The sequence below is a fragment of the Adiantum capillus-veneris genome, chromosome 29, assembly GCF_014529385.1.
Source record: "Adiantum capillus-veneris isolate H3 chromosome 29, ASM1452938v2, whole genome shotgun sequence".
NCBI lineage: Eukaryota > Viridiplantae > Streptophyta > Polypodiopsida > Polypodiales > Pteridaceae > Adiantum > Adiantum capillus-veneris.
In genome coordinates, this window is record NC_140959.1 from 59,520,592 (window position 1) to 59,546,030 (window position 25,439).

General features: G+C 40.6%; 1 protein-coding gene across 1 annotated transcript in view; it reads left to right on the plus strand.

The window, feature by feature from the left end:
- Positions 1–468, plus strand: part of LOC147419273 (Cyclophilin-like peptidyl-prolyl cis-trans isomerase family protein) — an 85,777-nt gene extending 85,309 nt beyond the window's left edge. Inside the window, exon 12 of the mRNA XM_086506219.1 lies at positions 86–468. Within this exon, the coding sequence (XP_086362345.1) occupies positions 86–206 (121 nt within the window). The 3' untranslated portion in view covers positions 207–468. The remainder of the gene's footprint in view (positions 1–85) is intronic.
- Positions 469–25,439: the final 24,971 nt, after the last annotated feature.

Here is a 25,439-nt window from a genome sequence, read left to right on the forward strand (position 1 = left end):
GGGGACCTGATGCTACAGTTTTGTAAGAAATGGCCTTGCTTTTAAGATTCTATTCATGTTCCTTGATTATGCATCATTTGGGCAGGTATGTTACCAATGGGAAGGAGTTGCTTTCTCAACTGAGGACGGGGGATATTATAGAATCAGCAAAGCTAGTCTCTGGTGCTGATCGGCTTGTCTTTCAACCTGTCGATAGTACAAGTTGAGGGTCAAGTCACTTTTTTCTCTCTGCCTGCCATGGCAGTGAGTTACTCTTTTCTGCTCTTTACCTGCCCTTTTTATGGTGATTTAAGAGCTGATGTTCCCTGATTGGGATCAAGAAGAGGTCATAGAAGGCAACAATTTTTCTTCAAGCTATTCAACTTGTCCATATCCCCAAGAGTGCCTCAAGCTCAAATACTGTTGTTGATCTGGTAGTTCCCAATGCTGATGAGTATCGCTGTGCTATATGAACAACTGTTTCCATGATGATAAGGCAGCCTACCAACTCTCTCTCTCTCTCTCTCTCCCCCCCCCTCCCCCCGGGCACAATGTTTGTTTGATTAGATCAAATCAAAGATCAGTGGAAACAACATGTGGGCAGCATGGCCTACTTATGAGGCGTGTACAAGGCCATAGCATTTGAAAACACTCTTTTTTTTTTCGTGAATTGGATTCGATTAATTTACAAGTGGGAAACCTCAAACCGAGGAAAACCCATGGAAAAGAAGAGGTACAAAAAGCGGAGCTGTATGTTGCTCCGAGGGCTATAAACAGTCAAAGTGATGCATCAAGAGTAATATCCCCAGCCTCATAAGCAAAATGCAGCGCTTGGCCAAGCAATAGTTTAAAATAGGGAAACAAGGCAATGTCAATGCTTTGAAACATCAAGAAGTTGCAATGGTGCCAGATGGCCCACAACACCAAAATCTGATCCAAGCAAAAAAGAGTGCAACCTTAGATTGCGGAGATTGAAGTGTCCTAAAAAGCCAAAATCGTCTGTGAAAAGTGGAAAGTGGTAGAAGGGCAACGGAGCTGAAGAGCAGCTGCACTTGCCGAATGAAGGATTTGGAGTAATGACAATCCCACAATAAGTGTGGCACAGACTCCTCCGGTGCACGACATCTGAAACAACAAGAAGGCGCAATATGTCATGTATGTGCTACCCATAGGTAAAGCTCCCACTAAACAACGCCACAAGAAAATATGTTCCTTCAAAGGGAGATGACTTTGCAAAATGGCAGACAATGTGTGCCTTCACCATAGGGATGACTTGGAGAGTGACCATGACTGATTACCATGATGCACAATCCACGCATCAGGTTGCAGGAGAGCGTTGCCACTACCGGCTGAAATGCAATTCAAGCTGACATTGGCAAGATTCAATCCAAAGCAAGTCCTCATTTGAAAGAGGAACATGTGAGAGATCAGCAAGCGTGCCACGAATTTCTCACTGAAGAGGAGAATAATGAGGTCTCGATCCAAAAAGAGACCTCGTAGCAGAGAACGAAAGAGCATGACCGGTGTCATCTACCACCTGATGCACCTGGCATGACCCTTTTTGAGAAAGAAAATATGCTTAACGAGGAGAGCATTGGACCAAATTCAAAGAGAAAGTCTTGCTCCAGTGTAGGCGCTCCAAACGGAGGGAATTGTCAAGAGAAGCTTGCCGGCCATTCCATTCCAAATGCAGCGTGACAGCCTTCCAATCAACAATGAGAGAAGAAGGGACATCCAAGAATGTGCCGTTCAAGTTGTCAATAAGGACCTTCCAATAGGTTGGTTGCCAATGACCAAATGACGGAGTGACAATATGGGCACACAAATGTGATACCATAGGCGACCAAGTTTGTTGTGCCACCAAGACAGCCAACTGAGGGTAGCTTTCCGAGCTAGAACATGACTACGCAAATCCAAAATATTCAGCCCGCCAAGGCACTTGGGAGAGCCGGAGACCCTTTCTGGGGGTTGAGGATGCTCCAAAATAGTAGACATAAGGGAATGTAAGCATGACTGAGACCATGATAACAAGGAAAGTAAAATTGCACATAAGCCATAAGAATGCACTAGACAATCCTAAGTCGCACATGCAAAGGTCAAGTGGACAATTTAACTTGGAGTACAAACGTTGGAGCACCCAATCCATCTTTTGTGAAGCTGACGCATTCGAAGTAAGGGGATATCCCAAATCACGAACTATGACGCGTGAGGAAACAATCTCCCTTGGCCACAACAACTTATGTCAATCATACTCATTCAGAGGAAGCAGCTTAGATTTACATAAATTAACTTTGAGGCCTGTCGCCAATCCATACAATTGAAGATCATGCATATTTGTTCCACATCATCATAACAGTTGCGGGGCATAAGCAAAGAGTCATCCGCATAAGCTTGACCAGAAAAGTGTCGCCTAGATGGTAATACCAAGCCATGCAATCGAAGTCGGAACAACCAAATACATAAGCAGGAGGTGAGTGGCGATTGCATAAAGCAAAGCGTTGAGAGGACATCCTTGCCTGATAGATCGTCCCAGAGGCCAAGAGTTTGTGAGAAAGCCATTCAATAAACTTGCCGTAGTACTATGTGCATGAAAACACTCTCAAGACATGTGAACCGTTCATATAGCATGAGCCCACGAAAGAGCTTTCTCCTTGCAAATGACATGTCCATGTATCAACAAAGAGATCTACCACAAGCCTTGAATGCCTCATACCCCTAACTGATTAAAAAAGGAAGGCATTGCACATGGGAAATTTTGTGATCATTGGTTGCACAATTTGTTGCAGCCAAATAGCCATTGTCTTGGTGATAGTTTCCTATAATTGCTTGCCATACTAAAGATATGAAACTCCATACTCGGTGAGCCACTGGGCTAGCCATTGGAAATATTTCTTAGCCACAACCTTGTTGCCAAATGTAAGCCCCCGACCACAGTTCGCCAAACAAAAACTTCATCAAGAAGCAAGTGATGCAAGACATTGCCAAGACTTCATCAAGAAGCAAATTCTTTGCCTGGACGAGAATTTGGAGGTTTGCATGTGTTGGATCTCAATACTTATATACATGACTTGACCAAATGATGCAAATGTAGTGAATTGAAAGTACCCACCGAGTCAGAAGCATTCACAACATCCCAGCACAAGAAGTCGCAATACGCATTGTAGCATGTGCAATATCAATATTCTCAAGGAGCGCAATTCTCGTATCAATCCATGGTTGAGAAGTAATGCACAAATCTATGTGTGCAAGAAGGTGTGACCACACAAGGATACACCTATAGGACATGTGATATGAGGCCAAGAGATCATAGCCAAGCCTTGTTAATTAGCATGTTTTTTCCACAACATGAATAGGTGGTGTAAGAGCTCTCAAGGCTTTTGAAGACCAAGGTGAGAGGCAAGAAAATTGAAAGCATGGGGACTATGATCAATTGAGCCACGTCTAGTCTAAACATGGAATGGCTATGCTTGGGACTTGCGATAAACAAACTTGTCTCCAATGCAACTTGAAATCCAATTATTTATTGGAGACATCAACACTAATAGGATATCCCAAGTTATGTGTGATGGAACCCTTTTGATTTACACAATCCTACCATCCAAGCTGTTTCTCTATACAAATGATTTTGCATATTGAAATGAGATCTAGATGCTTTGGTAAACAAAGAAAGCACAAACCTAGCACAATCTATTGTACCTTTCTTTGCTTACGAAAACATAACAAGTTTCAATTGCCAATGCTTGTGGATAAAGTGAGCCCAACTATTTGACTTCCTTGAGCCTAATGTGTAAGAAGTGTAAGCATGGGATGAGTCAGCTTAGCAAAGAGTAGAGGGCTCAATGGATGACCTTTGCTACAAAGAACACACTAGCATAAATGCTTTAGTATAGCCACCATTAATGAACACACAAGACGGAGAGCCATCACTAATCATAACGATTGTGACATGCGTCTACCAAAGCCCATACATTGCATCATTTTATCCATAATAGACCAATTAACATGGTCAAAAGCCTTTCCAAGATCCAAGTGTATCATGACCATCTCTTGCTCAGTTGGATGTGCATAATCTATCCCTATCTAAACATTAAGGATGTTATGCAGGATATTGAGCACTTTATGAATCCATACAGAGAAGGATGTATCAGATTGAGTGATACCTTATGTAATCAGTTAACAATTTTTTTTGCAATATATTATACATGCAAACCATCAAAGAGATTGGTCTCCAATGCTTCATAATAGAGGCCAAAGGCACCTTTGGCAAAAGCTCAGTTACACCTACCTCTCAGGAATGGGTCATTTTATCAGAAAGAATTTGTTGGTAAAGAATTGTCAAAGGATTTGAATTTCTCAACACATTTTTGAAGCAATTTCATTGCTGATGCCATTCGAGGTGGACATTTGTCGTTGGGTGGATGTTGAAGCACACAAGAAAATTACCTTGTATGTAATGTGTGCATCTAGATCTAGAGCAATGTCCAAAGAGACTTGATCTTTTCCTAATACCAGTATGCTATCATGGGCTTGTTAAAAATCATGACACTATACTTTTTAGGATGGCATGACAAGTCACCAAAAAAATGAGAGCATAAGTCAACAACGCTTTGATGAAGGATTTCGAAAGAGAGAGTTCTTGGTGTATGGCATATTGCTTCGGCACATGTTGTACATTTGACCCAAAAAAAAACCCCAAGTAGATACGACATGTGAATCCATACTCAGAATGAGATTGTCAATCAATTGACGTATACAATGCATGATCAAGAAAGCTTTGATTGTAGCAAAGAGGTAACTTGGCAAGCAAAGATTTTTAAATATCCAAGACTAATGCATAATCTTTAATACAAGTGGAAAGTGATCCGAAAGTACATGTTGCCTCTCCACAATCATATGTAGAACTAATGTAACAAGCAAACCAATGGTGAGGGGGTGAATCCATAGTTGATCCACATGGTAAACTAGAAGAATGATACCACCTGAACTTGAAATAGAACTAAAGACACCCTAGAGGAGAGTTCTCTATCTAGATGCACTAGTCCCTAAGTGAGGCAACCTATACAATACTTTTTATATTAATAAAATCCATAAAGCACAACCAGAGGAAGTCTCTCTCCAACTATGAAACCATGCATTGATTTGAACCCCCAAGGACGATATTGGAGGGCACGTGGTCAAAGCACAACTTTCTTAAAATAAGGTGCTCAATGCCTTTGTAGCTCAAAAGCTCGCACAAAAGGTCACTGCTTTCAATAAGCTAGTTGAAAAGCATTCGGACGGTCAGCTACCATGTTAGCAACGTAGAACCAGTGATTCTTGGCCATTTGTAAGTCACCCCTAAGCTTAGTTTGACTCATCAGGTCGTCCATGTAAATACCGTGTCATCACATTATGGCAAGTACCCTTTCCCCACTTTAAGAGGATTAATTTCCCTTGATTACGTTTGGAAAATAGAATGGTTATCAATAAACTAGTTCAATTGACACTAATTTCATGCATTTGACTATTCAAGCCATGCACTACCACAGAAAATTGGTTGCTGGCATTCAATGATCCCATTCACATCGTTATTCTGTCGAGAGCTCATATACAAATCATGCTCATTATGACCTATTTAGCCACCACATCCAGATCTCACAGATCTCTAGTGGATGCCTTGATGCACTAAATTTTGTCGTATTCATCATTCATATCACCTCGACAATGAGTTGAGACTAAATGCTACTTACATTTTATCTCATATATTCACACAAACACATCTACAAGAGTACATGGATAGAGCACTTTTAGGGAATTCCAACCATAACCTTCATGGTACACAATCTATGTACATAACATAGCAGTCACTAGGTAGGTAGAGTAGTGCTAACACATCAACACCCCCAAAATGTCAAAGACAAATCGGTTGACTCTATCTCAATATGTGCTAAGTTGTGTCAAAGGAGTGGATTGGCTCTTAACTTGTGCAAAACGCCTTGCACCAATTTCAACCTATTGAATCAGCATGCAATTCTTGAATAGTGGCATCTAAACCAAAAGCATCAAGGTAAAGCTCTAGTATGTTAGGAGTATTTGCCCAGTCCTCCTCCGTCCACTTGGCATCAAGAGCACAATAGTTTCTCAGCTTGACCAAGTATTTTTGGACTAGCGTTCCCTTCCGTTTTCTTTCCTAGTGTGCTAAGACCCGTATAAGAATCTCCTAATTTTATTCTACATGTGCTTGCTCCTCTATCCACGTTTCCTCTGGCACCTCACCCTTGAAAGGTCATAGGAGACTCAAATGAAAGGTATTGTGAATCTTTTGAGTATCTGGAGACTTTTATCAAAAGGATACATCATTGATCTTTTTAGCTATTGGTAGCTAGGACATTAGGGATAATCCATTAACCCCAACCTTTTCATAGCATGGCCTGACCATGTATTGGTTGCCTAATAAGTCAATGAGATTTACTATTAGGACTTATTAAGGTAGTATAAGAAGAGGGCTTAAAATGAGGGTAATCGTGAATACAAAGCACTACCATGGTGGAGAGAGTGATTTCCTATATGCTACTTTCAAAACCTGTCTTGAAATCTGTAATACAAAGTGTTACACTTTGTCAACGATTTCAAACGAGAACCTATGTATATTGATGTAGGTTAGAAAATGTTAAGAAAAACAAAGCTCTCAAATGATCCAACACTAGAATGTAGGTGGAAAGCTTTCAGCAAAGTCATTTGCTCTTTTGCATATGAATAATTTACCATGGAGCATATGTCTTCCAAAGGCATCAATTAAGGTAGCTTAAAGAAGAATCTGTTTGATTCAGATTATAAAGAAGGGAAAAAGTACTTGATGAGTTAGTGCAAACAAGGTTAGGACGACTATTAAAAGCATTTACATGCATACACAGCACTTCTTTAAAAAAAGAGGCAGTGGGAAGTCAATAGACATTTTTTCCAAAGAAGACTTCACCATGTGCTAAAATTTGGATAAATGTAAAGGGAAAATGGACATGTATGTGCCTTTGAAGAAATCAATATGAGCAGCCAAACGTACGAAAGATGATGCCTCCTCGTTGTTTTTCATGTATTCCCTCCTCCTTTACTAGTGGAGATGTACGCAAAGGGATTAAGAAATTGGCCACTCGCAAGGAAGTACCCTTTAAGGTATCAATCCCAAACTGCTAACATGGATATGCTAGGAAACACATTGTTGGATACATGATATGTTTCACCTTGCAATTCAGCATGGCATGCCTCATGATTAGAGTACACATTGGATCAAACCTTTACATTAAGGGGTAGATGTGAACAATGTCAAAACTACTGAACTATAATGGTTGGTTCCCTTATAAAAAATTAGTTTAGAAGTGTCTTGGAAATAAAGAGAGGTGAATAGAAACTGCTCAAAAACATCATAGCATCAGTGATTACCTTGTCACTCTAATTTCTCATGGAGGAAAGTCGAATGGAAGGTATTGTTGTTTTTTGGATCTCAAGAAATTTCTTAACATGGTTTCCTGGAAGATTCCGTGGAGATGTATGGAGGAGTTGCAAGTGCCAAATGGATATACGCATGCGAAATGTCAAGTGCATAGGAGAGTGGACATTTCAAACTCTTTCACTAGCACTATTGGTGTCAAGCAAGGATGCCCACTTTCACCAACTCTCTTTGGGCTACTTAGAGATGAATGTGAACACATGATTCTTAAGTTTATGCAACAAGAAGGAATTGAAGAGGTTATTGAAGGGGATCGGGGAGCACCACAGACGGAGAGTGAGAGAGAGAGAGAAGGAGACACACACACGATGTGGGTGGGGAGACTGTGAAGTGGCAGCTCCCCCTATACAGTATACTCACTATAAGTATAGGGTAACAGTGGGCGGGCGCCCATGATCTGGGCGACCGGTCAAGGCACATAGGCCTTAACCCCAACAACCTCCCACTTAAAGGCCAATGTGCCTTTAAGCAAGATCTACTAGTGTACAACTAATAGAAGGTGAGATATTCTCTCAACCTATGCCCACTGACTCTCGATGAGCTAGTGCATCCGGCTCTACTGATAGACAAACATACCGCTGCGGAAGCCACACAGAGCTAGCTCCAAGCTCTGCAAATAGTCTACAAGAGCTCATGCACTCCTGCAAGTATCGGTCCAATACCTGCAAACCTCCCCTATGCTCTATGCCGAGATCAGTCATCGAACAACTAATCAACCCTGCTGCAAATGCTCCCACTGCAGCTGCTATATCGGGCCTCGAGATCAACATCTCATATATGAGGACACCGAACGTTGATGCAACCCTGACAATCTCTGCCACCTCCAACTCAGAACTCAACTCATGGCTATTCTGTCCCCTATCATAGAGACCATGGCACTCTGACTCCGAGCTCTGGAGTGACTCCTCGTGCCCACCACGTATTACATGTGTACCAAGAGTATCCATCTATCCTGAATCTGCATCAAGCTCTGGCATAAGCATATCAAGAAATGACTTCACAATAGCCGACATCTCAACATCCATGTGAGTCATCTCTGTCATCACCTCTGATGACTCGTCCTGCCGTGACTCACTAGAGCTGTCCCGCTCTACATGTGCATCCATAGACGCAACCTGCACAACAAGGTCACTGCTCTGCACTCCATGCAAAGCATCCTGCAACCCACAAGCAAAAGAGACTCGCCTGCTCTCTCGCTGTCTACCTGGCTGCATGATCACAGAGACAACACCATCTCTCTCGTGATCCACATGCAATGGGTAACGTGGACCACTCCTGGCACCTCTCGCAATCACTAGCGAACCCAAATGCATCACAGAATCTCGCTCTCGTAGCGAAATCTGACATCCACAATCTCTAAGCTGACCAATCGAGATCAAACTCACTGTCAAATTTGGTACATAGCGCACATGTCATAACAAGTAAGATGAACCACTCGGTAATGACAGTCTCACATCTCCTGCACCTGCTATCGCATGCACCGATCCATCGGTCAAACGTACAGTGCCAAGCATCCCGCTAGAATAGCTACAAAATCATTCACGATGCGGCGTGATATGAAACATAGCATCTGCGTCTAGCAACCACTGCGAAGGGAGTGCACTATCCACATGTATAGCATCTCGTGCATAGCTCGAGGTAAAAGTGACATCCCCGTCACTAGTATACTCCGACACTACATCTGCCTCAACTGTCAAAGCAACTTAGTCCATGGCATCACTACATACATCTCTGAGACTGCCATGTCTCCTACGATGTCGCATACGACGAAAACAGCGCCGTCTAACGTGTCCAGAATGACCACAATACCAACATGTCACCTGTCGGCGTGCTCGTGAATGTATATGTCTCACACGAGTCCGTGATGACTCAGATCTATCATACATATCATGTAATCTACGCCAAAGTGCTCTCGAAGTAGTCTCATACATAACAAGAGCATATACAGATTCCGCAAGGTGCAAAGAGAGTGTAGATAGTGCCATCTCCTCTAGCTCTTGCCACTGATCGTCATACATGTTTGAAGGTCTACCTGCATCACCACTCAATGGTCGATGCAACCCTCGCTGTGTCAATGCATCAAGCATACACTCTCTCCATGCTGCAAAGTCTGACCCATCAAACATGCACATTTCGGAGAGATCATAACCTGAGAGATCACCTGTCTCTGCCATGAGCACAATGTAGCAAACTAGAAAGCAAAACCACCTCACCAACAACACCTGGAAACTGTCTACAAATATGGTCAGAAGCACAATGTAAAACCTGTGAGACACACTCCAAAATAGAGCTCCCGCAATGTCAATACAAGCCTCGCCTGCTCTAGTATCACACTGCAATCTGTGAGCTAATCACCAAGCCCACACTGTGCGGTATCAATGCATACACACGCACAAATCTTCCACCTGCAGAGAACACCGCACACAAATGCTGAGTGCAACCGCACTCTCTACCTAGATTGCATAAATGATGCGCATAAAACTCCTGGGAAAATTTTGCCAGAGTTTCGTTAGTAAAACGACCACAAAACCAGTAACCAAACTGACTGCACGCTCAAAACTATGAGCAACCAAAGCGCATCAAACCGCACTCCAAATGCATGCACCAATCTCCATACTTTGCATACATCATTTCAAACACTTGCAAATCTAGTACACAAATATATGCTCTACCTGTGACTGCCAAAAAACATGCTCGAGGTATACACTGCCGAGCTCAAAATGCAATCACATTAGTCTCCCTGAGCATCAAACCACATAAGGCATACATCGTATCCTCCCACATGTGAGGAAACTTGCAGCAAATATCACTCTCACATTTGAGAGCAAACCATGTGTGGAATCCTCGACACACAATAAACAACTGCTGCTGCAGGAAATTCAGCGTTCAGAATTTTAAAATTCTGATATGACGAGCGTGTCCGGAGCATGCAAAGACCCCAAGATAGACTCCTGGATCACATGTATCCGAGTCCAAGTGTGCAAAATATGCCAAAAACACTGTTTTCGGTCCAAAAACATAGCAAAAACTTGTTGCTGCTGCAGAAATTTCAGAGGTCAAAATCAGCTCAAATGGACATCACCATTGCGTCCGGAGCGCACCAAAACCCCAGGTTACACCTTAACCTTGCATAAATCGCATTCCGTATGCAAAAGTTATGCAAAAAACACTGTTTTTGGGGCTCGAAAAATGACATGCGGAAATGAAAATCTGCATTCTTCCTGCAAGTATGGCTGCAAATAACCATACACACTTGCAATACACTCTTTCCTCAAGCTTGGGAATGCCCCTCAAGCTTCCATGAACACAGATCTGGTGGTTGCTCACCGATCTCAAGCTTCCACCGAAAGCGAGCTCACCATAGCCGAAAGCTCACTTCTCTGTAGCACTCCATCTGTCGCGAAGCCAAACCTCTGATACCAATTGAAGGGGATCGGGGAGCACCACAGACGGAGACTGAGAGAGAGAGAAGGAGACACACACCCGATGTGGGTGGGGAGACTGTGAAGTGGCAGCTCCCCCTATACAGTATACTCACTATAAGTATAGGGTAACAGTGGACGGACAGACGCCCATGATCTGGGCGATCGGTCAAGGCACATAAGCCTTAACCCCAACAGTTATAAATGGGAATGCAAGGATCATGCTTTTGTTATATGCGAATAGTGTGGTGCTTTTGGCCCATACTTTACAAGATGCACAAAAGATTAGGACTATCTTAGTAAACTTTTTCTTGCATAGTAGGATGATTGAGAAGAGCTCCAAAACAAGGTTATCTTTGTGGAGACTCTAAACAAGAAGAAGCCATGCATTGTGTACAATAGAGAGCCCCTTAAAGTGGTAGAGAGCTTCATGTACCTTGACCTTCAAGTGCCATTCAATCATAAATGGAATGATTTCTCTCCATGCTGCTGCAAGCTTGGAGAGAGCCTACTATGCATTAGAGAATGTGTGAAATACAGGAAATACTAAAATTTGGGATGCCATTTGTTGCGAATGTCCAAAATTGTGCTTAAAACAAAACCCTTCACATCAACTTCCAAGAATTCCGTTAAAAGCAAGCTAAAAAATCCAAAAGATGCACAAAAGAAAGATATTAAGCTCATGATGGATACAAGACTCAAGAACTACTTTGGAAGATAGGATGAAACGATGTGTGTGTGTGTGTGTGTGTGTGTGAGAGAGAGAGAGAGAGAGAGAGAGAGAGAGAGAGAGAGATTATCACCTTCCATCTCTCTCCATCTTTAAGATAAAATAACATCATAGTCAGCCAAAGGCATTATGCTTGCCAATCACCAAGGTTTGACTAAAATTCTATGCTCCTAGGTGGGTGTGACTTTTTATCAAGCTAGATATCCCAACCTTTGGTCCATCTTATGGGTGGCAAACTTCCTTCAGAGGATCAACCTCATATTATCACCTCAAAATCCTCATCCTCAACCACAATAGTTATAAAATGGGAAAGTTTTATCAGTTTTTGCAATGAAAGCAACTTGTCCAACATGTCAATGCTTCCTTTTACTAATTGCAACTAGGAGACTCAATAATAAAAATATTCACTAGAATTTTTTTGTCTTGAACTACTTATCTTTAGGCGTGAAGCAAAATAGCTTGTGCAATGTGTGTGTCTAGGGTGAGATTGCTTTTTAATGCTTCCAATGCATGCCAATACAATGCCCACTAATCGCTAGGCAAGACGCAACTCTTATAAACATACGCACACACACGCACGTGTGTGTGTGTGTGTGTGTTTTGTTGCTATCCAAAGTGCACCTTTGTTTATATTCATACATAAGAATTTGTGTGAACGTGCCTTTGTATTATGGGAGTTTGTTGTTCTCCAAGAGAGGCTGCAATAGTGTAGACCTAGATAATAGATTGCTAATCACACGAGATAATTGTCAATCAATACAAATTAGCGAGAGATGAAAATGAAAGCAAAATGATTCCAATTGATGATTTTCACACACTTAAGTAGTACAAAGTGTCCATAAACTCGATATTGGTCGGTTTATGCTCCGACTGCACATCTCGAATGAAAAACCACCAATAATCAAACAACTAGCTTCAAATCCACCCCCAAATTTGTTGGAATTAGGGTTGCAGGAAAATGCACACAGCTTGGAGAAGACGACGGAAGATGAAGGCACACAACAGAGAGTATATTACTTAGTGTGCAATGGAAAAATAAGATACCCTTAGAGTGATGGGCGTATATACAATGCACGGGGGAAAAAACCTCCTAGTGAGGGAAAAAAATTCCCCGTTGGTCCTAAGTGTGTTCACACACATCACTACCACATATATATGGTAACAAATCCCCCTAGGGAGTGATGCGATGAACGAGAGGTGGCACATAAAGTATAGGGAAGTGCCATGCCTTGAGGACATGATCAGCCCACAAAGGGGAGTAAGACCATAGCTTTGTGGAAAGCTTTGAGCTTCTCATGAGACAATGCCTTTGTGAAAAGAACTGCAAGGTTTTTCTGTGTTGGCACATACGCCAAGATGATCTCTCCTGGAGAGACTCTCCCTCGCATAGTGGTAATGCACCTCAATGTTCTTTGTACGAGCATGAAAAACCTCACAACTGCCAATGCGCTCTGACTGTGAGTGTAGATAGTGTTGGCAATCTCCTGTCCAACACCCAAATCAACCATAAGGCGTCCGAGCCATATACACTCAACCGTAGCTATGAAGACTTATGTGCACTCAAACTCACAAATGGAAGTGTCCACAATATATTGCTTCTTGCTCAACCATGATATGCATGCGCTTCCTAGCATGAAACAAAAACCACTTGTGGACACTCGTGTGTCAAAACAACGAGCCCAATATGAGTCCAAAAAGGCATGTAAATCTGGTGGCAATGATCCCCCCTTGGGATAAAACAAGCCAAGATGTAAAGTGCCACTCAAGTAGCGAAAAATCCTCTTGACCGCCAACCAATGCTTAGACCCTAGGCTATGCATGAATTTGCTGACCTGTGAGACTGAAAACTGAATATCCCGCCGCATGTTGCATACATAAATAAGACAGCCAACAACGGTTTGGTAAAGAGTGACAAAGGCAAGATCACCAGTATCATGAAGAATCAATTTCAAACGTGTTTCTATGGGAGTGACAACAGTTTTGCAATCCTCAGGTCCAAACTTACATAGTAATGTCTCTATGTAACTTGTCTGACACAAGGCAATACCACCATCATACTACTGAAACTGTATACCCAAGTAATGATGCAGCATCCCCAAATCTTTCATCAAGATTTCCTTGGGTCATAAGTCTCCAAGTACTAGCAAAAGTCTGATAAGAATCTGGAAAAGCATCAAAAGAGTCTGCACAAGGGAACTATCAGAAATGACTTTGCCCGCAAAAATAAGTTGCTCATTTATATCCTTGACACCAATAAGAAAAGTGTCCATTTCATCTTCCTCATGCATAATCTTCGACTCCAGCTCTTTATGCAGCAATGTAATTTTTCCTCATAGCGACTTGCATAAAGACCAGCTAGAATACCCCAAGCCTATTTTGCAAATTTTGATGAACAAATATGAGGAGTAATAGTGCGCTTCACAAACAATGCGATCAATGCATGAGCCTGCGCATCTCTTACATCCCAATGAGCTTTCTTAGTTGTAGGCAAAAGAGTTCTAACATCAACAATCCTTGCAGCAAACCTGCAGCATCCTCAACATCGCCTGTATCCACAGAACCAGTCCGTATATCAATGCCCTGTACAATGTTCCAAAAACGCCCTTTGACACAAGGACATGTTCCATCATGTAAGCCCGCATAGGGTAATCGTCCCCATCCAATCTATCCTCACAACAAACATCTTGAACACATCTATGTTGTTGTCATCCATGGCAGATGTTGCACCTTGATTATAAAACTGCCCAAAAAGAGGAGAATAAAGCGGAAACAAGATGTGCTATATAGTGCAAACCGTAGAAGATTGTAAGAGACCTATTATGCAAAAAATGTCATTGACAAAAATTCCACACAACATGATGAAATAGCCTGTGTAGTACTTCATGTGGTGGAAACGGAGGCTGAAATGAGCCCAAATGAAAATTCTGAGCAGACCAAGCTCTACAAGCTTACCCTAAATATTTGTCGACCTACCGACGCTTGCCAAAGATCACAGAGATCGGAGAAACTAAGCAGGCGTGTGTTGGAGCTGCTGGCGACTAAGCCCAGCAGGACGCAACCTGCTCTGATATCAATTGTTGAAATTAGGATTGCAAGAAAATGCACACAGCTTGGAGAAGATGAAGGAAGCTCAAGGCACACAACAAAGTATATATTACTTAATGTGAAATGGAAAAATAAGATAGCCCTAGAGTGATGGGCCCATATACAATGCACAGGGAGGCAAACCTCCTAGTGAGGGAAAAAATGCCCCGGCGCTCCTAAGTGTGTTTACACACATCAATATCACATGTATATGGTAATAAAATCCGCTCTAATTTTCCCTCACAAAAGCTACACATCCCAAAACTGTTGAAACCCTACTTTTGGTGGCTGTAACGAACTCGATGAGCCATAAGAAATACCTCCTCTTCCCCTCTTTCCCTTTGCCAAGAGAGCAAGAGGGTGTACGAAAATCCTCTTCTTCTTCTTCCCCTCTTCCCCTTTGCCCAAGCTTGCACGACCCAAAACTATTAAAACCCACCCTCCTTTTGGTTGTAACAAATCTAGATGAGCCATGAGAAACACCTCTTCTTCTTCTTCCCATTTTGCTCTTTGCCAAGAGAGCAAGAACTCGTAAGAAAGCCCCTTTCTTCTTCTTCTTACCCTCTTCCCCTTCATCAAGAGAGCGAGAACTCGTGAGAAAAGCCCTTCATCTTCTTCCCCTTTTCCCTTTCATTGAGATAGAGAGCCCCTTCCTTGACCTTACTCTGCTTCGTGTCCACCTTGCGTCCCTCAAAGAGAGCAAGAGAGATTGAATTTTCTCCTCTTCCCTTCTTGAAGGGAAAAAAAAGGGGAAAAAATCACATGTCCCAAACTGTCCCCAAAATCTTGCCTCGTTTTTTGTGCCCTCCCAAAATAGATAGCAAAAATGTGTTTTCTCTTTTTCTATATTGGGCACCTCTTTACCTTTACACTAGTTAGCATTACCTCTTATTCACATAAAGCATCTCTTGAAGGAAATATTGTACACCATTGGGGTTGTCACAACACCGTGACACCCCCTTGGGGGAAGCTCACTCTCCACCACTTGGATGCCTAATGAGTGTTTTACTTCCTATATATATACTTCAAAATTTACTCACCACATCGCGTGTGGGATAGAACACTACCACGTTGCATCACACGAGGTCCTCCCCCATTGAAGCCAAAAATCCTCTAAAAACCTCCAAACAACACAAAAAAAAGCGTTGTTTTGGCCCCTCGAGTTCTCACTTGAAGCCCAAATTGGCCTCTAAAAAGTCCGACAAACTCTGAATCACACCATCCACAATGCAAGCATTGATTTCAAGCCACAAAACATTAATTCTATCCATCATAACATTGAGCTGCACTCATCCCCAGTTGCCCAAAAATCATAAAATCCACTTAAATGAAAAAACGCGGCTTGACCCTGGACTCAAATTCTAGCTATTCATCACTTTGCTTTGCATAGAATATTGCCAACAATCCACCGTTTTCAATCTCTACATAAAGCATCAAATCATGCCAAATTGGAAAAATTACATATTTGCTATTTGATTTTTTATTTTCCACTGTGCTAACAAAATGGAACGATAGCAAGCATGTCTGCATGGGATTTTATGAAGGTGTTCAATGTGTAATTTGCAAATAGATCGTGAAGATTTAGAAACCATGTCATTATATAACATGCATGTCTCAAATAAGTATGAGAGATCTCCATTACATAGAGAGAGAGAGAGAGAGAGAGAGAGAGAGAGAGAGAGAGAGAGTTTATTACTACATATTGAGAACTATTCACACAACTACTTACTAAAATAAAAAAATTAAATCGAACCAACTTCCTAGGAATCAAATAATAAAATTATCATTGATGCTTGAGAGAGATTGCAAAATGAAGCACTAGTCATACACATTGAAACAAGGATCTTGTATGCCTAGATCTTATGCAAGAAATAGTGAGGATCCGAGTAATACATATAGTGTGTGATTTTCCTAGGTAAGAACTATGATGAGTCCTATCTAGAACAATCAAGCAAAACATTATTAATTCTTAATGGCTTCAAAAAAATTAAAAGGTATTCCTAATTCAAAGATTTCTCTCAATAACAAGAAAAATGATGTGTTAGTTTATAGTACATAACAACAAGCAATGACAAAGCACATAGATTTGCAACAATATTAGCTTGGAAGGATAGATACAACATTGTGTGTGTGTGTGTGTGTGTGTGTGAGAGAGAGAGAGAGAGAGAGAGAGAGAGAGAGAGAGAGAGCAAAGAAAACGCTAAAGAAGAGAAGAAAATGCTAAATGAAAAATGAAAAAAAAAAACACCTGTTTATATGGGCACAAAAGGTCTTTTGATTTTCCACCTTCATTTGCCTTTTCATTTCCTAAACTCACCTTTCACTTATGCACTCAATATGTTTTGACAGAATTTTTATTTTTATGAAATTGGGGACACCTAATGCCTACGTGACGCCATTGTGCTTGCCATAGTTTCAGTGCACACTAGCATATCAATGCAACAAAATGAGAGGAGATTAAGAAACACCAAATGGACATGAAAGCAAGCCACATAAAAACCGTATTGGAATGCCTTCTTCACACATTTTGTCATGCTACCACGCCATTCATTTTTCCTAAAGATCATTCGGGAAGAGGCCCACATAACTCCATGCATTTAATAAATAGTAGTTCACGTCATTGGATAGAGGTAAGCTATAATGAAGGGAAACCCTAGTGGGAAAAAGTGCCTTGATCATTTATTTAGTTATTAAAGCCAAGTTGTTGAGAGTAGTATGTGCATGTGCACAGGTTGAACAATCAAAGAGAATTTGATGCGTATCTAATGGTGAGCCACTCAATTATGCATATTCAAGGATTATACAATGAGAATAGTATGTGGTGTGAGAAAAGAGTAGTGATGGGTTCTCTAAGAATTTTAAGTACCACTTTTAACACACTAAAGCATCATGAAGGGTTGAGCATGAGTCCAAAGAGGGTCATTGCATATGAATTTTTCCACTCTTTTTGTAAAATGCATGAGTGCATGAGTGTACTCCATTGTCTCCGCCAAATTGGATTGTTAACTTAGAGCTACTTGGACTTTTATGTATATTTGCAACCATATTTGGTGTTGATGTTGTAAGTGAAGCCAAGCATGGATAATGGTGATGGATAAAAATATGAATGCATCGAAGATGCCGAGTGAAGTATAAACACTTGTGAAGATGTGGTAAAGAAGCAGGTTTTAGACCTCGGAATATTTCCAATGTGGGTTTCCACAAATGTGGTGATGTAAAAATGATGTATCATGCTCTAAATGAGTTTCAAATTGCATAATGACTGCCGAATTTTGGTGAGATTAGAGGCGCTCATTCGTTTTTGGGTATCTTGACATTTTAGCAACCATATGGATAAAATCCAAAATGCTACAATGTGTACGCACTTTTGAGATAATGAAAGCTTGAGAGAGCTTCTTTATGGTGTCCATCTTTGTCATCATAGCTAGATTTATATGTTTTTCATTTATAATCTTTTGTGAGCTTTATGCTTGCTTATTATACATCAAGAGTCTATTCTTTACCTCATGTGCGTGCATGTGTAGAGTGATTAGAGATGTGTGCATTAGTGAATGTGTCTTCTATAATTGTTCTTTACCTCATGTGTGTGTAGCTGTTTTACTTATATAATAAATGAACTTTTAAGCTCAAAAGACAGATGGATTTAAACAAGTGACAATGATTAGTACAAAAACAAGTCACTCTTAGAATTATTTATGTACATGGCTATAAGAACGAGATCTCATTCTAGTGTAAAAATACAATAGCTGATCTAAAAAGTATGTCCCAAGCAGTAGTAAGAGACAATGATGTCAAGGACAACCATTTTCTTCAAGCCAAAAAAATTCCAAGAAAGGATAGAGTCCTCATTTGCGTTCGTTTAAACAAGACAACAGATACGCGCCTTGGATGTGTTTTACAAGTGTCAATGGACTATATCAATTGTTATCCATGTCTAGCTTAAAACATTTTCAACTTAAAACTATTGTCCAAAGTGTTTATGTATTCCAATTTCCTTTGGCTTTTTATTGTTTTTTGAAAAAAAGTTTATTATCCCAAATATTTATGGAAGTACTTACAAGTATGGTTTCTATATAGCCCCATTTTTGTAGACCTTAAATAGATGAAGCATACACATTATTCTGATAAGAAGGCAACCACCCCTTATGATCCAAGTGTCTAAACCCCCATATCATCCCATAGATTAGTTTTTCGATATCCAAATTATTTTGCTAGATTTATCAAGCTCAAATTTGTCTAGCTTTTTCAAGTACCATAAGCCATAAAAGTCTCAGAATCAATAGCTTTATAACAAAAAATTCCATTGATAGTTTTAAGGTTACCATCTTGGCTAAGCAAAACCAAATCTCATAGGCCCACTTTGGGCATACAAAATCTATCCTACCACAATTAGTATGCCAAGTGAGATGAAGACCTACTAAATCTAGTCAAGCTGGCCTTAACAAAGTTAAAACACTATCACACCCTGGTATACAATATCAAAAGTAGCACCCATTAATACATTGGTAGCTTGCTACAAACTCAGTATCAAATGGAACAAGAGTTGTTTCACAGTATACAGTCAACAGACCACCAAGTACACATAACAATTGCCCCTTGGGGCTAGTAGTACCAAAAACACCATAACCTTTCAAGGTATACTATACCACCCTATCATTTCTCTTAAAAAACAAATTTTCGGCAGCGCAGTGCTAGGACAGACTTCTACCAGAATCACGTCAAAAAACCAGTAAACTAATGCACCATATTGGCTTGTCAAAAAATAGCCTTAACTAAAGCGAGAACATCACTTTTGCAGGGGTTCCCCCAAGCCCAAAGGTGTAATACGTTTTTGCCTAAACGCTTGCTCAACACAGTAATCAAGTCTGCAAGAGCCGGTTAATAATCAGCAGCACAACCTATATTAGAACAAAAACAACGTAGACATACTCAGTTACAAAATACTTGAATATCCAAAACATAAGGACGTAATCACCATTAGCTATCAAAACCAAGGTATCTCAACAACTTAGCACGCTTTGAAGTGGTGCAGAGTACTGCAAAAAATATTTTTTAAAAAATAAAAATCAACCTGAGATGCCTCCTTGTGCTCAACCATTTCCATAGCCACACAGTAAGCAAGAGTTCAAGCCCTCAAAAACTCACTTTTCATCTACACACACAGAAAACGCAAGAGCCAAGGCTAAGAGGGTAAAGATTATCCCTCGCCATGTTATAAATACCCAATTTGGTACATGTTCTGAGGAGCCACATTCAAGGCGAATTGTGAACGATCTATTATCATGACAAGGAGAATACAATCCAGTGGCATCTGCCAACCTCAATCCTATAGGGGGGGGGGGGGGGGGGGGGGGGGGTAGTGTGTGTTTTTTTGTGTGTTATGAACGAAAGCAGAGTGCAACGATACAGAGTGAGTAGGAGTAGTAAGTATTGCACAGAGAGTGGGGGGAAAGGAGAATTATTGTGCAGATTGCTTCCCTAGGAGGAGAAAAGACTCATGCCCCCCCAAGAGGGGATTTTTATGAGGCCTAAGCCCCAATGGCAACTACCAATTTAGGGAGAGCATTCCACAAAGGATGGGAAAGTTCCACGCCTTTAATGTTTCCACGGAGAATTTAGCCCAATACCAAGCAATTGTACTTGTACTTGTGTGTGTGTGTGTGTGTGTAGAGAGAACAATGTGTGTGGTTTGAATAACAGGAGGCGCATATAGATGTGCAACCAAATTGGACTACATGGGGCACTTAATTGTTGCATAAAGGTCATGCAGCTAACCTTAATTGGCTAGTGTCAAATCAATGGCTCTTGGGCTCTACCTCAAATAAGAGTCTTCACCATAAGCACAATGAGTGCTTCGTTGTGCTTTCTAGCCAAAAAAAAAGAGTGAATATGGCCTATGTGTGCAAAACGGCAAAGAATCTTACACCCTATATGATCATAATTAGCCAAGCAAGAATCACTTGCTACAACTATATGGATACTTTGGACATAAAGCCTCTTATACATTGCCTGCCATACCTACATCAAAAGTGAGCACGATCTAGGGTGAGACATGCTAATCTTGCTTATACAAGTGCAAATGATTGCCCATAACGGATAAAGATACAATGGGAACCAAGTTTTTTTCTCTCATGGATAGCACGAACATGGATATTGATCAAATCTCCAGCAATGACATCCTAAATTGATGGACTACCTACCATAGTGCAACATGTGGACCAAGGCCTAGTATATATTGACAATAACAATTGTTTTTATCAGGAAGGATCCAATCACGGCTATGGCCTAGATTGGAGCAAATCTAGAAGATACAAGGGTATCACCGGAGTTTTAAACTCATTCACTTAGAGTATGATTAGTAGGTCCCCTCTTCATTTTGGAGCACCTCGACCTAGCATAGATTATGAGATGCCTATAGCCTCACAAAAAACAAGAGTTGTGCCAAATTTGGCCCATATGACCAACGAGAAGATAGGTAGGTTGAAGACTACACCAGATTAGGTAACTGGCAACTTGGAGCGTGAGTACTTTTCTACGATTCCTTTTGCTTTTGAAGATGGCCCTAATTCGGACCAAGACAAAGTATTCATGTGAAACAGAAGAGAAAACATCCCAAAATTAGAACCTCATACATAATTCTCTATTAAAAAAATAGCAATCGTATCACTTGTAAAGCAAGAAGACAAGTCCACAAATGTGTCCAATGAGCCAAAAGTTTCATTATGTAGAGAACATGCTCCAAAACCCTCTATGTAAAGGATGATAGTGTGAAGATGCTAAAGAAAAAATGGTGCCTAAATGGCAATGGTCAAATGCTACAAGTAAAGCACGTATCTAGCAACCCACCACTCAATTATGGGTATCAAGATGAATTTATAATCAATTTACATGTGGTAAGGAAGGCCAATGTGTAGTTGACCCTCCCATTATGCCTCAAATCCAGCTCCACAAAGACACAATGACTCGCACCTTTCTATTTATGGATAACTTGGGTATTTTTTTATGATCGGGAGGCACGCTTTCTCCTTAAACCTCAATGCAACCAATGATCAAGACATTACTCTCAACCATTAGTCTCTCCCTACTCTCATGTTCAGAGTCCTTGTATACCAGATGCATCTACCATTGAGATACTAACTCCATCAAGTGTACCACTATAAGATGAGCTTCAAGGTAGAGAAGCTAGCTCATAAGATCTGATGTCAAAGATACAACTAGGGAGAAATTATCAAATGTTGAAAACCCTCCCACCGCTTGAGATTGCGTCAACTTTGGGAAATGGGGTCTCATTCCACATATTACCTCTGCATGGAAGGAACCACTAAATGAGGATATGAGAACTATGGCCCGACTCCACCAATTGATTCAGATATGCAAAAAACTAGGAAGGGGGGAATCCACATGCATAACTCTTCAAGAAAATCCCCTCCTGGACTATAAACATACTCTCCAAGCCAGAGACCCCCATTATTCAACCTTCTAGCCATGTGCCAATGAAGCCAAAGCATAGTGCCAAAAAATGTTCAGTCATAAATGCATGAGCACATGGCCTACGAGCATGAGCACATGCTCGTAGGCCAATTTCGATAGAAGCCCATTGCTTCATTTGGTTTGGATATGTACTTGTATAAAGCTGAGAAAGGAAAATACTTCAAGCTTCTCTCTCTCTCAAAAGTGGTCAGCTTCTAAGCAAAGACACCCTGGAAACGGTTCCATTGTGTTCAATTATTTGCATGTGACAAGGATCACTTACAATTACAAGGATATAAGAGGAAATCATTATGAGCTATACCATCTGTTGAGTGCTATGGAAATAAATGCAAATTTGGCTAACTTTAAGGGTGTAGCCACTCCTATCTTAGTTGATGCTACGGTGTTATAGAGAGGGTTGCAAGGTCATGAGATGACTCAAACAAAATACCATATGTTGTATCTCTATCCCCTCAATCCATTGATATAAAAGAACATGCTAAATTTTTTATAATACCTGAATCAAATACAAATCAAGAGAAAAAAGAAAATCCAATTAGAGCTTCAACCCTTGCTATCCAAGAGCTATCAAAGACACTTGAAGGGTGCTAGGTATTTTACAGCATCCAAAGGAGCAAGGTAAAATTTCAACCCTACCAACCAAAACTAATTGGTCTTAAGGACACATATGGGATCCAATGCATGTGATTAGCCTTGTTGGATGGAGAGATTAAGTTTAATAGGCTAACATATAAGAATTGAAGCTTCAAGAAACCTCACATACTTACCTCAGCCACTTTGAAGGTCTTTCCCACAATTGTGTAAGCAAGTTAAAGTTGGGATTTTCAATAGGTTCTCACATTGTAGGAGGAATATTCTATGTCATAGCACCAAGTATCTTCTAAGATGTGCTCATGTTGGAATTAGGGTTGCAGAGAAACACACACAGCTTGGAGAAGACGAAGGAAGCTCAAGGCACACAATGGAGAGTGTATTACTTAGTGTGCAATGGAAAGATAGATAGCCCTAGAGTGATGGACGTATATACAATGCACGGGGGAAAAAACCTCCTAAAGAGGGAAAAAATGCCCCAGTGGTCCTAGTGTGTTCACACACATCACTACCACATGTATATGGTAACAACTCATTCTAGTCAGTGATTGGATTGAAGATCATAAGAGTCTTCTTGCAAGATCTTCTAGCCTTCTCTCAAAATCATTGTTGGCAAAGCCAATGAAGCAAAACCCACCAAGCCTACAAGAATCCCCTAGTGGGTTGAGAAAAATGAACCAAACGGAGTGAGGGAGATTCTTCAAAGTACCACTATCCCATAGACTTCCAAGCTCTTCCAAAAACCAAACCCAACAAACTCTGCCAAATAAAACACAATTAAGTTAAATTCACCACCAAGATTGATAAAAGTGAAGCCAAAGCTTTTAAATTCCAAGCTCTTTCAAAAACCAAACCCAACAAGCTCTGCCAAATAAAACACAATTAAGTTAAATTCACCATCTAGTATTGATAAAAGTGAAGCCAAAAATTCTAAATTCTTGCGTGTTAAACCAATGGCAGCGAACCTCCAATGGTTGCACACTCCATGGTAAAGTCTTATTTATAGATGCTTCAAAAAGAGGCCAAAGTAATGGTTGATACACTTAGCATCCAACATCTCCCCAAAAAATTGTAAGTTCCAAGTGTTGGCTCTAGGAGATATGCTTGAAGAAATAGTCCTTGGTCAACAATGGATTTAGAAAAATCAATTCTATTGACGAGTAATAGGTCTCTTCCTATCTCTTCAAGGCAAAAAGGAGATATGATTACAAGTATAATTGGTGGAACAACTAAATCCAATGCAAACCTCAAGATCTTTACAACCAAGAGTTGTAGTGTCATTGACCTCCAAAAATCAATAGATCCACATACAAAGAAAATGGTAAATCCAAAGTGAATATGTCAAAGAGATTTGTGGATACCAAGTCCATAAGTTAGATCACACAAGGTGCTTCCAACAACCAACAAAGCAAGGAGCCAAAAAAATCTAAACATCGACAAAGGTCATAAAGATTTAGGTAGTAACAACACAAGCCTTGAGCTACAACAAGTTCTTGCATGACTTAGCCAAGCAATGGTAGTAGTAGTAGAAATCAAGATGGATGCACTAAAGAAATTGCGAAGCGAAGACATCTATAAAGTTGCAACAAAGAAGTAAATTTGTGCACTAAGTTTCCATTGTATTTTGTTGTGATATCCTTGTTGTAAGAGTTATGTATTGGGGTCTAAAAGGGTTAAAGGTTGTACAATTATTTCCAAATAGCCACCTAGGTGAATAGAGGTGCTCACTAGTTTTTGAGAGCTTGCATTTTAGTAACCCTAGGTATAAAGGAATTTTTTAAACAATAAGAGCTTGGGAGATGTTGGATATGGTGTCCATCTCTTTCTTCATCAATAACTCATCTCCCACTTCCTACCCTCTTGTGTGAGTTTTCTTGCTTGCTTTCTATGTACTTGAGAGGCTATTATTCTCCATGTGTGTGCATGTGTAGAGGTTATTAGAGGTTTTAGGAGCAAGAGGTACACATAGGTGTGTGCATGTGTGAGCGATAGAGAGTGGTTGTGAGAGGGAACTAGAAGAGGGAAGTCGGCTATCGGCCTTCTCTATCTTTCATTTTCCAAGATTTGTCTTCATCAAAATCCATTAAAAGAGATCTCTCACATTGGGACATGCTATCATACCCTAGCCAATGGTCATGCTCTTCATCATATTTGCAATTTAGAGTCTTTTGAGTGTAATGCCACTTTCCTATGATTTGCACAATGCTCATCTCCTTGAGTATGAGTGAAATGACTTATCCAACTCTCTAGCCTGAGTTAACGGCATACTAAAAGATTAACACTATGTAAATGCTATCTATTTACGTGGATTTGATACGAGTTGAAGCTTTGGGTCTAAGATCCAAGCATAGTCAGCCTTTCAAATGCCTAACTCTCGACTCTTATGTTAGAGGGTTTGCTTTTTCACCCTTGCAACTTGAATTCATTGTTGAGAGCTCTTACCATGGAGTAACACTTGAAGAATTTGAGCTTTGGGTTTAAGATCCAAGTACATTTTAGCTTTGGAATGCTCAACTCTTGACTCTTATGCTAGAGGGTTTTCTTTTTCACATTTGCAACTTGATTTTATTTTAGAGAGCCCTTATCATGGAGTTATGCTTGAAGAGTTTGAACTCTGGGTCTAGGATCTAAGTACATTTTAGCTTTGGAATGCTCAACT